Raw genomic sequence first — 14,473 nt, 5'->3', positions numbered from 1 at the left:
GCAGTGTATACCTTCTTACCCCATTTATCCAGCGTCCTGGAGTCTCTATCAGAGGGAGTAGGATTTTTAGCAGTAGTAGCTTTAATGCCCTTGGGCCCATGTGAAATGGTCTCAGGATCTGCAGTAGGATTTTTGAAAAGGAACTTGTGAGAGTCAGGGACCCTGTAATATCCATCAGGTTTCCTAGGAGCAGGAGGTAAAGAGTCAGGGGCCAAGCTAGATTCTGCAAATGCATCATCAACAATGTCTAATATAGGAGGTATGGCTACAGGCCTGTGCTGGGGCAGGAGTAAGAAATCCCTAAGCCTCTTTTTAGAATCAAAGAAATCCTGACTTTCCCAACGAAAATGCTCCCTGACAGTATGCAAGGTTTCACCAAAAGAGAAATCATCTGGGGGGAAGCAGTGGGAATGGAGTCCTCAGCATCAGAATCCTCATAGGTAAATAATGGTAAATCCTGGTCATCAGAGGAAACAGAAAATTCAGAATCCTGGTCGGAAGTATCATAAACAAACTCAGTCCTAGGTCACTTAGACGGTGAAGGCTGGCTTCCCCCGAGTAAAGTAATAAGGTCTTCAACCATTCTTATCTGTTGTTTAAGGCATAGATGCCTGACCATGTGGTTTGGGCGTAAGTTTTTTAGGCATGGTTCGAGATTTAGGCCTTGAAGAAGAAGATGGCGTCAGTTTAATACGCAAGTCAGTAGGCCTGAATACACCCTCAGAAGCCGGTGCCTGCACAGCGGCTCTGGACCCATCCAAGGTAGAGACATCCGCAGGTTCAAAAGTTGAAGCATCTCGCAGCATACCAGACTCCGAATGGGTCTCAGTAGAGTTCTTCGAATCAGAAGTAGCAGGTATCAGGGGCTGCAAAAGCACCTCACTGTGTACCGGCGAACTGGCGACTGGCTTAGGAGAAGCGTCGTCGGCAGCTTTGGACCCAAGCGGCCTGTGTCTGTCTTTATCTTTGCGTTTTTTCAGAATGTCGGTAGTCGGATGGCTGACCGAAGACATATCAGGATAATTGAACCTAGCACCAAAATATTTAGAAGTGTAAATTTGCCGACGACAGATAGTTTGTGGTTTAAATAAGGCACAAAACCAACAGCAAGGTACGTCGTTGTCTGGGCCTAGGCAAGGAATACAGTACGAATGAAAATCTTTATGAAGTATTTGCTTTCCACAAGTAATGCAATTAACTTTTACTGACATCGGTATTACCTCACAGCAAGAGGTTCTCTCGTTCGATTCTCTGCGTGGCTTGGGAGTGCCTTCTGTGGGGAGTCTGCATGTCCTCCCCACGGTTGGGTAGCGTTCGAAAGACATGCGTGCGTAAATGGGCGTGCCTTCGTTGAAGGTTGGGCATCGAGCTGGCACTTCGGCATTTCATAAAAATCTACTGCCAATCATTAGCGGAACAGAGGTCTGCTGTGGCGACCCCTTACCACGAAAAAGCCGAAAGACAAACAACTGACATCGGTTAAGAGCAAGAAAAAGTTTCCCCAACAAGGTTACTTAGCTTTTAGTTGAAATCTTTGATTCTGAAACTCGAAAATGAAAATTTAAGGAGTCGGGCAACCGGCACTTACGAACTGCTTCTGCTTCGGGCACCACACGGCAAGAAAGACTGATGTAATGGCGTCGGCTGCATGTTTTATACCCCTGACGACCTGATGTCATAGAAGAAAGGACAGCAACCGACGCAGGACCCAAGACTTTGTTAATCAGGCCGACTGAGGGCTACCAGCAAGCAGATAACCCAAATGTAACGACTGCAATAGTGAAACACGAAGAACATGCACAGGATAAAAATACACACTGCTTGATTAAAAATGAGAGGGAAGACATCTAGACAACATAAGTCAGTTCATCTGCCTCTGAATCTAGTGTGTAGAAATCTTCCTGAGAAGAAAATTATCTCTCTTTTTAGAAGGGGCCCCTGACACTGATGGCCTGTCTGCAGCAGGCTACTTTTATTTCAAGAAAACCATAAAATCCAAAGCAAGCAAGAATAAATCTTAAGAATCAGCCTGGGATGCAGGGAAGGATAAAAACCTGCCCAGCTTAGGCTGGACGAAACTGTCTGACATCAGTTAAGGTTTAGACATTTTCTTCTATGGTTCTCTAAGAGTAAGTGCCTTTGAGGCCTCTGGTCATGAGTGAATGTCAGCTGCCTCAATTCATTCTCTGCAAACTTCTACCTGGCAAAAAGCATGGGGATACCACCTCTCACTTTGCTTATCATAATTCTAGCATTGGTACACAAGGCTCTAGGACAGGCCTCCAGACCCACCGAGTACATGTTGGATTCAGCCTGCAAGGACTTATAATTATCTGACAATGTGATGGCTTCCATAGGGGTTGCGTAAGAGGCTTCAATAGTGACCAACACAAAGTGTAAGGGCTATAAACTCAAAGGGTGACCTGACTGACTGCATGTTGTTGGTCTCCCTGTGTACTTCAAATGCCTCTTTTCTTCTAGTAGTAGCTAGCAGAAGACTTGATTAGTGCCATGGTGGAACGGGACCAAGTCTGTGCTTTTAGAGCTAGGTAGTCCTGGAGAAACTGTGTATGATGCTTGACAGTCACTGGGTTGAACTCAGTACACTGGAGACAACTGGTTACATTGTGCTAAAGGTCTAAGCAGAGCAACCAATACCAATGAAAGTCTTTGACAGGATCAGTTTCCCACACTCAAGACAATTATTCAGTTTCGCAATCTGAGAATCAGACATCTGTACTAAAATATAACTGCAATAAATATAAACCTAGAAAAAAAATCCCAGTGGGGTGTGTATAGGAGCTCTGGAAGCAGGCTGTCATGCCATACTGACATCCCTTTCTCCCACTGCAGCGTGAAAGAATTGAAAATGGCACTGACCAATGTCTGGGTTGGAGGGAGTCAGACAGAGCCTTGTGTGAAGAGAGCAAGGTATGGACCTTTTTAAGTTGAGCTGGTCATCAGGCTCCTGTAGGCAGAAATTTCCAGAAATCACGGCTGCAACACTGAATACTACAATGAACAGCAGTAAAAGAGAGTAGAAAGAAATGTGACACCAATTACCAATATCTAAATAGGCAAATAACCTGCACAGTCTGATAAATGTCATCTGGAGGGTTCCAAACCACTCTCTGTAGTTCTACAGTGGTTAAACTGTTCTAGCCTTCTTTATCCAACTATGACCAGCCTCATGATCAATCAGGAATGGAGGTAATGCCAATATGAGGACCAAGCAACTTTAAAACAATTAGCTTCATCTAAAGATGCTACATCTGTGTAAAATGTTTTACTTCCCACAGCAGCAAGTTACAATGTGTACGATGAGAAAGAACTCAAGTGTGGGGGACAGATGTCTGCTGACTTGGTACCCTTTACCTGGAAAAACTTGGCAATCTGCTAAAGCACCACATGAAGACTATGAGTTGCAAAGTGTGTCTGCTAACAGACAAAACAAAGAATAATAGAATGTTTATACTTGCAAGGGTAAGCCCAAGCAATTTCCATTTTTTTAATCATCTTACCACTGCAGCACCATTTTCTAATAATCAAAATGTGAGGAAAATTAAAACTCCAGAAAATGCCCAACACAACTCATAGCTGGTTGTGTGAAAGCGCTTTACTCACTGAATGATTTATAGTTAATTTCTACCTGGGAAAGGAAGTATTTTTTTTTTTATTCATCATGGCTTCACACATGGGCTACAAATCAAAACTATGTCTTCCAGTGTATGTCATTCACCCAAGCTACTTGGCTACACTGTGTCCTGAAGCCATGAGAGGCACTCCTTGAATGGCCACGCTTCCTTGAAAGGCATGCACTTCTTGTGCTCTCCAATCTCCACCACAGAGTCTATTCTAGGATTTTCAGTTTTGGAATGCACTCTATAACTTTCTATCCAAATATGATGAGCAGACTCATCTTTGTCATTCTTGTTTCAAACCCAGCTCCTCCCAGCACCCCAGCCACTAGTCAAACTAGGGCAGTCTGGGTCAAAATACAAGTCATGTACTTACCATAACTTGGTATCTGTGTTGTCCTATTTCACTATGCATCACGAATGGGTCTTTGGATTTGACTCGGCCAATTCTCCCAGCTAGCCTCAAACTCCTCCCACTCCCATAATGTCTCACTTCAATCAAACACTTTAGATCAAGTTTGTTGCCCCTTCCTGAAGAGTATCTAAAAAAAGGGGGGACAGATAGGTAGCACAGAAAACGGCCAACAGGATACCAAGCAGGAACCCATGGGTTCCCTCAGTGTCCACATCACTCTCGGCTATAAAAAGAAGGGGAAAAGAGGGTAGGATGTGATGCACAGTGGAACAGGACAACACAGACGCCAAGTTATGGTCCATACATGACTTCTAATCTGATGTTGTCTATTTCACTATGAATCGCAAATGGGTCAGAGCCCCTAGCAACATAAAACTCTGGGACGACCCCATGGAAGGATATGCCTGAGCACCATGGGACCAAAGGATGCTCTTTTCCTAGAAGCAATGTCCAGTAAGATACAAAAGTGTGAGCTGTGGACCAAGTAGCTGAACCCATATTTCATCACTAGAGATTCTTGCAGAAAATCAGATGAAGTAGACATGGACCTGGTAGAATGGGCTCTCACTGGAAGGGGAAGTTGTTTTCCCTGCTGTGCTTAAGCTGTAGCAATATAATTCACAATCCATTTCACTAAGGTGACTTTAGAAACTGCCTGACCTAACCTTTTTGGAGAAAAGGCAATGAACAGTTGGTTCAACTTCCTGTGATCTCTAGTTCTACGTAGGTAAAAATGCAGCTATGTGCATCCAAAGTATGTAACATGTACTCACCTTGATTGGAGTGATTAGGAAAGAATATGGGTAGGTGGATAGTCGGATTAATATTTGACTCCGAAGTTACTTTTGGAATGAAAGCTAGGTTCGTGCTAAGCAAAACTATTGCTCTGAAGAAAGAGATACATGGAGGCTGAGAAAATAGAGCTTGCAAATCTGATACCCTTCTGGCCGAAGTAATGGCCACCAGGAAAGGCAGTTTTCCATTACAAGAATTTTAAGTCACATGAGCCAGCAGGTTCGAAGGGTTTCTGAGTTGATCCTTGAAGCACTAAAGTGAGATCCCAAGGGGGAGAAGGATCCTTAATCGGGGGGCTAAGGTGAAAAATACCTTTCATAAAGGCCCTACATAACTTAGACGTGGAAAAAGAGGATGGAAAACCAGCATCATTTCCTGCATGAAAGTTGGAGATAGCAGCAAGCTGCAACTTGATGGTGGAAAAACTAGCTCCAAGCTGAAATAGAGGCGCAAGAAACTGCAAAACATCAGGGACAGAAGCAGAAAAAGGGTCAATATTTCTCTGTGAGGCCCAAATAAAAAATCCCATCTCTTCCACTTCCTACAATATACCTTCTTGGTGGAGGACTTTTGAGAAGCAAGAATGATTTCACAGACAGGGGAAGCTAGCCTGGACTCTTGTAAAATTACTGGAAGTGGAGAAAACCAAGCAGTTAGTTTGAGGGATCACAGATTGGGGGTCTGGCATTCTGATGGGTGAGATTATCAGATCCTGTCTGGGATCCAGTACCCGTGGAGGATACCTGCATTGAGACCACAGGAAGGGGAACCATATATGATGAGGCCAATAAGGGGCAATAAGGATTAGACTGGTCTTCAACCTGTGGGCTTTCTGAAGAACTTTGGTTATAAGGGGTATAGGTGGGTAAGCATACAGGAGACCTGAAGGCCAACTGCAGACTAAAGCATCCCAGAGTGATTCCCCCAAAGGAGGGATCAGAGTGAAATACCTGCTGCATTTGTTGTTTAGGGGAGAGGCAGAGAGGTCGAAGCAAGGCTGACCCCAACGGCTTTATATCTGCTCCGCTACTGCTTGGTTCAGGGACCACTCATGTGGACTCAAAATTGATCTACTGAGTCTGTTCACAAGAATGTTGGGATTCCTCTGGAATGTGTGTTGCAATGCAAAAGTGGTTTGAAGAAATCGCCCACTGTGAAACCCTCATGGCCTCCCTGCACAACAGGTACGAACAGGTTCACCCCTGCTTGCTAATGTACCAAACCACAGACATATTTTGTCAGTCATAATTGCAAATGTTTCCAGAGGAAGGCAGTCTTAAAAAGCTTGCAACGAGAGGAGAACTGCCCTCATCTCCAGAACACCTAAGTGCAATTTGGGCTCTATAGTAGACTGTGCGCCTTAAACCATCCTTCCCTGGAAACCCCCCCTCCCCAACTCAACAGGGAGGAATCTGTGGTCACTGTGACCAAAGGAGTGGGAAGAATGAATGACCTTCTGAGATGGAAGTTATCTGTTAATATCCACCACTGGAGATGGTGCCTGCAAATCGGAGCGAGTCTGATTGGAGAGGAAAGAGGATGGCACCAAACAAACCACTGTACTGCTAGGGTCCACTGGAGAACTTGCATTAAGAACCTAGCCAGAGTTACCAAAAGAATGGCAGCTGACAAGAATACCAGGGCCGTAGGGATTCGGAGCGTCTAACAAGAGTTGAACCTGCTGTCCCAGGGATAAGATTCTTTGAGAAGGAATGGGTGCTACTTGTGTTACTGTGTTCAGCTGTGTCCCTATGAACTACCTCCTGTACCAGAGTCAGTTTGGATTTTGTCAAACACACTAGGTGTGCCTAGGTGGTGAAACACGCGCAGCATGAAATGGACAGCTTGTAGTAGTTGATGCCTTGTGGGTGCCATCAGGAACCAATCGTCCAGGTAAGGAAACCCCTGGAATCCTTTCATCCAAAGATTAGCTGCAACCACTGACATGCATTTAGTGAACACCCTGGGGGTGGTGGTGAAGCTAAAGGGCAGTGCTCTGAACTGATAATGATTGGATCCCAGCCGGAAGTGCAGACATCTCCTGTAGTGCGCATCTATTTTGATATGCTAGTATGCGTCCTAGAGATCTACAGAGCACATCCAGTCATCCTTGCACAGTAGCAGCAGAATGGACTGCATTGTCACCATGTGGTACTTTGACTTCTTTATGAATAAATTCAGACTGCTCAGATCCAAGATGGGTCGAAGGTCACCTGTCTTCTTTGGTACCAAAAAGAAGCATGAGTATGTTCTGCACCCTTGTTGTTAGGTGGGGACCTGCTGGATGACTTTTGTTTAGAAGCTTTGGAACTTCTAGAAGAGTGCTCTACCTCTGACTGGGTGGTACGTTAGGGAGAAGCTTGTTGGAAATGGAAGGAGGAAGGGAAAAGGGAATACAGTAACCTCTGGAAATTTTAATCAACACCCAGGCATCACTTGTTATGTAGTCCAGGCTTCTGGATGTAAAGAAAGTCTGCCCCCGACTGCCTCCAGAGTAGGTCAGTCAGGCAGTGCTGGAAAGGCCTGTCAGAGAAAGGTTCCCTGAAGCTCTGAGTTTGTGGACCCCCTCTCCCTCTGGGATGGCACCTGCCACTGAACCCCCTCTTCCCTCTGTCTCAAGAAGAGGAGTCATCCCGTGAGTCAGGAAAAGACCCTTGGGATTTACAAAACCACATCATCTTCCCGCTCTAATGGTTCCTACAGAAGGTCCATTGGGGGGAAGAAAACTTGATCCCTATGGCAGAGGGGGTCTTGCCTTCCTGTTTGCTGCAGGTAAATGTTTTTTTTAACGGAGACTCCAAACAAAGAGGAGCAGTCAAAAGGGGTGTTAAAGAACAATACTTTAAAGGCTTCTGCAAACCCACAAAATCTCATCCAGGCACATCTCCTAAGGGCTATGTCTGAACCAGCTGCTCATGCAGTACCTTCCACAGCATGGGAAATTAATCTCATCGAGAAATTAGCAATAGAGGACATAGTGGTCAGCTGAGGAGAGACCTTTTTATAATCTTTCTCGGACAGTGACTGTGACAGAGAGATGAAGATTTCCTTAATCAAATCTCTCTGAAGGTGCGTGAAACATGCCAAGTAATTCAATGCTCTCAGCGAGAAAGTGTCAGAGGCATACAAGCATTTCCCATGCCTGTCCAAAGCCAGAGACTTCTTGTTCGGAGGGTGAACAGCGGAGCTCTGTTCCACTAGCTCCTTTTTGGTGAATGCCGAAACCACAATGCCATCAACTGGGACACATTTACTCCAAAAGGGGCGGTCACTGAGTGGGCTAAGATACATTTATCCGTGCGTTTAGGAATTGGTTCCATCATGTCAGGCTCCTTTCAAAACTGGCGGGAGATGAGGTAAATGAGTCTGTCTGCCGGTGGGCTTACTCAGGATGTCGATGGGCCTATCCCAAATGCCTTTAGAAATGCTGACTAAGAGGAAAAGGGGTTAGGAAGACCATCCACCCTTTTGCTTTAGAGTTTCTAGGGTATCCCCAAAGAAAATATAATCGGGTGAAGATTGGGGGGGACCCTTCCCCTTCATCAAAATCAGTGTCCTCCATCAATGACTCCAAGGAGGAGAACAGGTGCTTCCGAAGAGCTTACTCCACTGGGTACTTGAGGGAGAACTCAGGGGATAGGTGGATCCCTTGCTGAGGGACAGGCTGAAGGCTTTCTGAGAGGGGCTGACCATGGATCTGATGAATGGAAGCAAAGCCCCAATCCGCCGAGGCCTGGGTAGGACCTGGTGAAGGAGGAACCAGGCCTGTACGAGTAGAGAATGCCCTCTCTGCCACCTACAAGGCCGACAATGCCAAGAGGACCTGTTCCCCAACCCCAGTGGCAGAGACCACCAAGGGAGAGAAGGATGAGGCTATCCGAGATCTGAAACCTCCAGAAGGCACCAGCCCCGAGCTGATGAAGACCGAGGCTCATAGGAGAAGGGACGGCTCCGAAAAGGTTGGAGCAGACACCAGCCCCAACAACTTGACACTATGGTCCAGGACAAACCAGGCACCAAAGAGTAGATCTGAGCTGGTCTGTGACACTGTTGGGGTTGAGGAAAAAGCCATTCCTCGCTCTGACTGCTCCACTCAGCAGTGCCAGGCTCGGAGGGTCAGAAACTGAAGATGGGATCAAAGGCGGAGGCTGTAAGTATGGGGGTTGGAGGTCTCGCGGATCTAGCAAGGGTTAGAAAAGGCAAGATCCCCAAGCTGTCTCTGGGCTTTGGGGAAACTTGTCATCATCCTATCCATATCGGAGTCAGACAGCTGAAAGGATCCGAAGGACACAGACAAATGAGTGGACCTAGCTGGCGACAACTGGCTGGACAGTCTGAATCAGAGAAGGGCATCTGCTCCATCCCAAAGTATGCTTCCAAGACCTCCAATCATGGTGAACCTCACTACGGTTCCACTCTGGAGACGAGGAGCTGCAGATCTGGACAGATTCTAGCAGCTCCAACAGGGAGCTTGGACCAGAGGTCAGAGGATCAAGCCCACATGACACACTCAAGGGAGGCTCCGTTGGATCCAAGGGTGCTCTCAGATCCAGAGTGAAACAAGAACCCCATGGATCTGATGAAGGTGGATCTAAGAGTCTCCGTCTCTTCTCGGGTGCAGAAGATGTGGACCCCTGAGAAACAGGAGGGGCTCACTTCTTAGCTATGGGGGCCTGGGCTCCAGAGGCCAGGAGAAGACCTTGTACAATTAGTTTTCTCTGCCAGTCTGTGAGGGCCTGGGGATTGAAGGCCAGCCAAACAGATGACACATGGCATCTCCAACTGCTCCAGACCCAAGCAATATACTCACCTCTTGTGGGCATCAGAGTGGGGAAATCTTATGCCCACAAGAGGCACACCTTTTAAAACCAGAGGGATTTTCTGGCCTGTCAGACATGCTGGTACACTCACACAAGCACATATTATATAAGCTAACACTACTACTCTAAGTGAACTAAAAAGTACTAGAAAGATTTATTTTTTAAATGGGAAAGGAAAGAAAAGAGAAAATTATCGGAAGAGAGGGGTTAGAAGAAAGCACAGGAAAAACTCTAATGCCATCGACAACTGCTAAAAGAAAAGTTTAAAACGGGAGGGGAGGTAGCAGAAGTACACAAAGAACTATTAAAGTGCCATCAAAGTACTAGGAGAAGGAAATTTACTGAAAAGGTAGAAAAACTTCACTTATCTGTAAGAGGCTTGGAAATAGGAATCTGCGCTGGAAGGCGGCAAATGAGATCTGTGGTCAGATTCATGACTTTCTCTCTCTGCACCAGAAAAGCTCACAAGACTATTCTTCCGAAGACTGGGTATCTACAGACTAATTTTGTTCAAATCCAGAGTTTTTAATGAGAACTAAGCTGTATGATGGTCTCCAACTAGCAGCTAAATGTTTTGTTTCCTTAACCCACTCAGAAACTGTCTTCTAACCACCAGTTACTTTAAACTGAAACTGCAGAGCATTAAGAACTGCATCTCAATGAAGTCCCAAAGTAACAATGAGTTCTGGAGAGTCTATAAAAAAAGAAAATTTCCAGGAGGATGGTAGAGGTGAAAAGTACAGGATAAGCAGTGCTTGAGGGACAGTATTAACATACTTTCATAAAAATGTACCTGCATGCTCCTTAAAGTGTCCACAGTTTCCACCTGAGGCACTATTTTGACAACCTGTTCCCAGACATTCCAGCTGGCATCTTGTTCACAGTCTTTTATGTTCTGTTTGATCATAATCAAATAAGCTTCATCTATCATTTCATCCAAGTCTTTGGAACAATCTTTTCCAGCTGCTGCATTGAGCAATTGTAGTGTTAGTGACTTCTGCTCTGTAAGGACACCGGGAACAAATATGTGCAAATCTTCAAGCCCTGGAATTTGAACCTGCAGGTTCAAACAAATCAGTATCACTGCAATGCAAATGCTTTCCTCCATCTTGTTAAGCAACCTAATTTTTCTTTTAATTTTAGACAATAGCTTTTTTTCAGACCAAGCTACCACATAAATGAAAAAATCCTCATCATAAAAATGTAACAAAAGATGCAAACATAACAGTAATATGAACTGCTATCTCTACACGGCATACAACAAAATTAAGGAAATAGACACATTCTAACTGTACAAGTGGCACCTTCCTATCTGCAGCTTCGATTAGGTTTTCCCTTATTTCTTTCCCCATTCTTTTTTTTTCTCTCAAGCTCCCATGACTGAAGTGAAATGCCATTCTGCTCCTTCATAAGCGCACACTGCAACTTCACTAGGAGAGCACACACAGCTCATGAGCCTGTCCGTTCTCTTGCATAACTAAGCAGGCATACTTCGAGCAAATCTAAAACAATAAGATTTAACAGACACAGACACACAAGGACATACTGAGCTACTTGCAAGACTTACAAATAACTCTAAATCACTATTGGATGGAGAAGCCAGTCAAACAAAAGAAAATAGCAGGATTCTTATTTATGGCCATCAAAGATGGGTGGAGATTCACCTCAAAGATGAAATAAGCTAGGTATGCTAAACTACATGTTTCCTCTAACAATGGAAATGCTTTACAGTGAGCTTATGACAGAGAAAAATCCTAAGTAGTAAAAGCCCCCAGAGTGGCAGGAGCCATAGGAGACAGGAAAGGGAAAAGCTCAGGTGAAGTCCTGAAGTAACTAATGAGACATCCATAGACATCATCTAAGCAATAATGCTGGTGAAGGTGGGAACTGACAACCAATTGGATATGGAACAGATGTCTGAAAAGGACATATTTTTAAGAAGGCAATGGAAGTAGCCATCTAAAGCAACATTTTCAAAAGGACAGTTATCTGCCTCACCCCTGTACAGAAAACTGTTAAGATGAACTGCTTCTACTTTAAGAATTGTGACATCATTCCTAAGGTATATATGATCTTTGTGAAAGAATAATAGTCTGAAGCTCAAAGCCACCAAACCAGCAAGTTTGAACAGAGAAGAGGGAAAGCCTCCCGATCTTAAACTTCAACTTCTAAGGAGAAGAGGGGTTTTTCAAATGTCACAGATGTGGTACCCTTACAAGGAACTGCCCCCTGCACATGCTAATAACATGCATAGTTAACAGATACTTGCATAATGAATGTGGACTAAACAGCACTCAGACCACACAAAATGTATCATATAAGCCAGGATCACTCCTATGCTGACTGACTTGGGAAGGCAGAGGATACCATTCTGCTAAAATGGAGAACCTCTGGTTGGGTGGAAGGCTTGCACATTACAATACCAGTGGAAAGACATGTTCTAAAGTAGAGCATACAGTTCCTTTAGTCTTGGAGGACTTCCTTGGCTTGAACTGGGAAGGGTATTTTTGTACAACCATGGACCTAATGGCCAAAAAACACACAGTTCTTTACCACCAAGGAGAAATGAGGATGAGCTGTGGTCATCCTTCATGACAAATGAAACCAACATGAATAAAAATGAGGCAAACAGAAACCCACTTTTCATGACATCGAAAACGATGCACTCTCGTGTAACAAATCTCGACGCTGCCCCACTCCAAGAAGATCTTAACCAAGCAACACCCTGAATCTTCATCTACAGAACAGGACTGGAGCAGCCGCTAACAGCCCATCACTTCATTCTCTTTCCTTCATACATGAGCTGTTAAGAGGGTGCATGTCCCACTGCCAGAATTGCATTACCTCTCTGCATAGTGTGAGCAGCCACGTTACCTTGCTTGTTTCGGTATCACATGAATGACTGACTGTCGAACAGAAACAGAAGCAGCATCAAAAGCAGTTCTCTCTCTAGATTACTCAAGGTCAGAAGTATAGCTTTTAACTCTAACAAGCTGAAGTGCAGCCCTTTTACAGGGGAAGTAATTTCCCTTAGTCTGTGAAAGAGGGAGGAATGGTCCCATCTCCTACTAGTTAAACATCCATCACCAGACGGATTAGTTTAAATGCACCCTGAGGTTAATTAACACTGTCCACTACTCTAATGTGTGATGGCAACAGTATGACACCAAATGTGAAAACTACTGGCAGAGACATCTCACAGTCCTCAATGTCCACAACCAATGGTGTGCAAAAGGCACCAGGAAAATTGTGGACGTCATTAGGCCCAAAAGATGCAAGCCTAGACCTTTTCATGTATTCTCACCCAGACTATCAAGGATGTGACCTCTTGATCCATTTCCAAATGCAGAAACAAATAACACTACTGTAAGTCCACGTCTGTGCTGATGAAGGTATTAATCTGAGACAAGATCAGAGATAACTTCTTCGAATTTATGTGAGCTTAAAAAAGAGCACTATTAAAAAATCCACTTAAGAGATATCCTCAGGCAATCAGGCTTTCAGTGGTGTCTATCAGAAGCCAGTCATATTGTCAGGGAAACTTTCATACATGCCCTCTGTCACAACAGCTAGCATCACGGTAGAGGCTCTGGGAGCAGAACAGACGTAGTCAGTACTCTGCACTGGAAGAGGCATCAATTAATGAATCAAGAGAGTCTTGCGTGCAGACTCTGGACAATGATGTGCCAAGGGCCCGTCATACTTAGTGACACCATCAAGATGCTCTGCATCAGCAAGAACATGATTGCTGGACAGATAATAGTAGCAACTTGCAGTACTGTGTTCGTTCAAGCTTCTGTGGTATGGGATGGTAAGAAAGCCTTATGCCCCCCTTCAAGACTAAGACCAGGTGAGAGCAGAGCCACAGGTCTTCTACTAAACTAGGAAACTTTTTTACTGTCCATTTGAGAACACAGCGTGGGCCTGTCTAAGATGTACAAAGAGACAGTTTGGTTTATGAATGGAATTCTTCCAATGGAAGGGCATCATGGCCCATGAGGGGGAACTGACAGTATAAAGCTAGGAGGTCTAATGCAATGTATGCCTTAATGGCCAATTGTGATGGACCTTAAAGAAAATCTGCAGGAGATGCCACACACACACACACACACACACACACACACACACACACACACACACACACACACGTTTTTTTCTTTTTACTAGCCTTGGTACCATAGAGGGCAACTGAAGTTATTCTTTTTTTTTTCTTAAATACTTCCTAGAATCATACATAGTTGCAAAGTTCCAATTACACCTCTGTCCATGTCTTAGTAGCATAATTATTATTTGAATTCAGATAACCTTATTTCTCCTCTATAGCATCACAGTACTTCACACAGAAGTGAATCCCAATGCCATCTGTTTTTTTATTTACTACAGTAATGCAACACAAATATAAGACTAGATGCTTACATTATGTCACAATATCCATCGCACTGCCTAACAGATACAGATGGTTTTGTACTTGCAGTATACAGCAGCAATTACAATAAAAATGCAACCTAAGTATGTACCAGTCACTGTCACTGAAAGTGATCTGTTTATGTACTCTTGGATTATGACTTCATTGTAATTTACATGATTTTTTTGTGGAAATTTGAAAAGTATATATTACTTGTTAATTGTATGTGTGACTTCGATCTGATGAAGCTCTGACAAGAGTGAAAGCACCCATCTTTTGTTTTTACTTAATAAATGGTGGGTTAAACAAGCAATATCCTGCAATCCAGATATTTTGTTTTTAATAAGAATGCATGGTGATCCTTAACATGGTTTTTATTATGCCATTTTTCTGAATTGTT

General features: G+C 44.2%; 1 protein-coding gene across 1 annotated transcript in view; it reads right to left on the bottom strand.

Annotated features, from left to right (window-relative positions):
- The window catches only part of MAP3K4 (mitogen-activated protein kinase kinase kinase 4), a gene marked incomplete in the record, with an annotated part of 2,414,579 nt that overhangs the window by 929,689 nt on the left and 1,470,417 nt on the right, over positions 1-14,473 (bottom strand). Inside the window, 1 exon segment of the mRNA XM_044068025.1 lies at positions 10,462-10,725. Coding sequence (XP_043923960.1) covers positions 10,462-10,725 — 264 coding nt within the window.

The sequence above is a fragment of the Protopterus annectens genome, chromosome 1.part0, assembly GCF_019279795.1.
Source record: "Protopterus annectens isolate FY-2018-M chromosome 1.part0, PAN1.0, whole genome shotgun sequence".
Classification (NCBI taxonomy): Eukaryota; Metazoa; Chordata; order Ceratodontiformes; family Protopteridae; genus Protopterus; species Protopterus annectens.
This window is presented reverse-complemented; position numbering and strand designations above follow the sequence as displayed.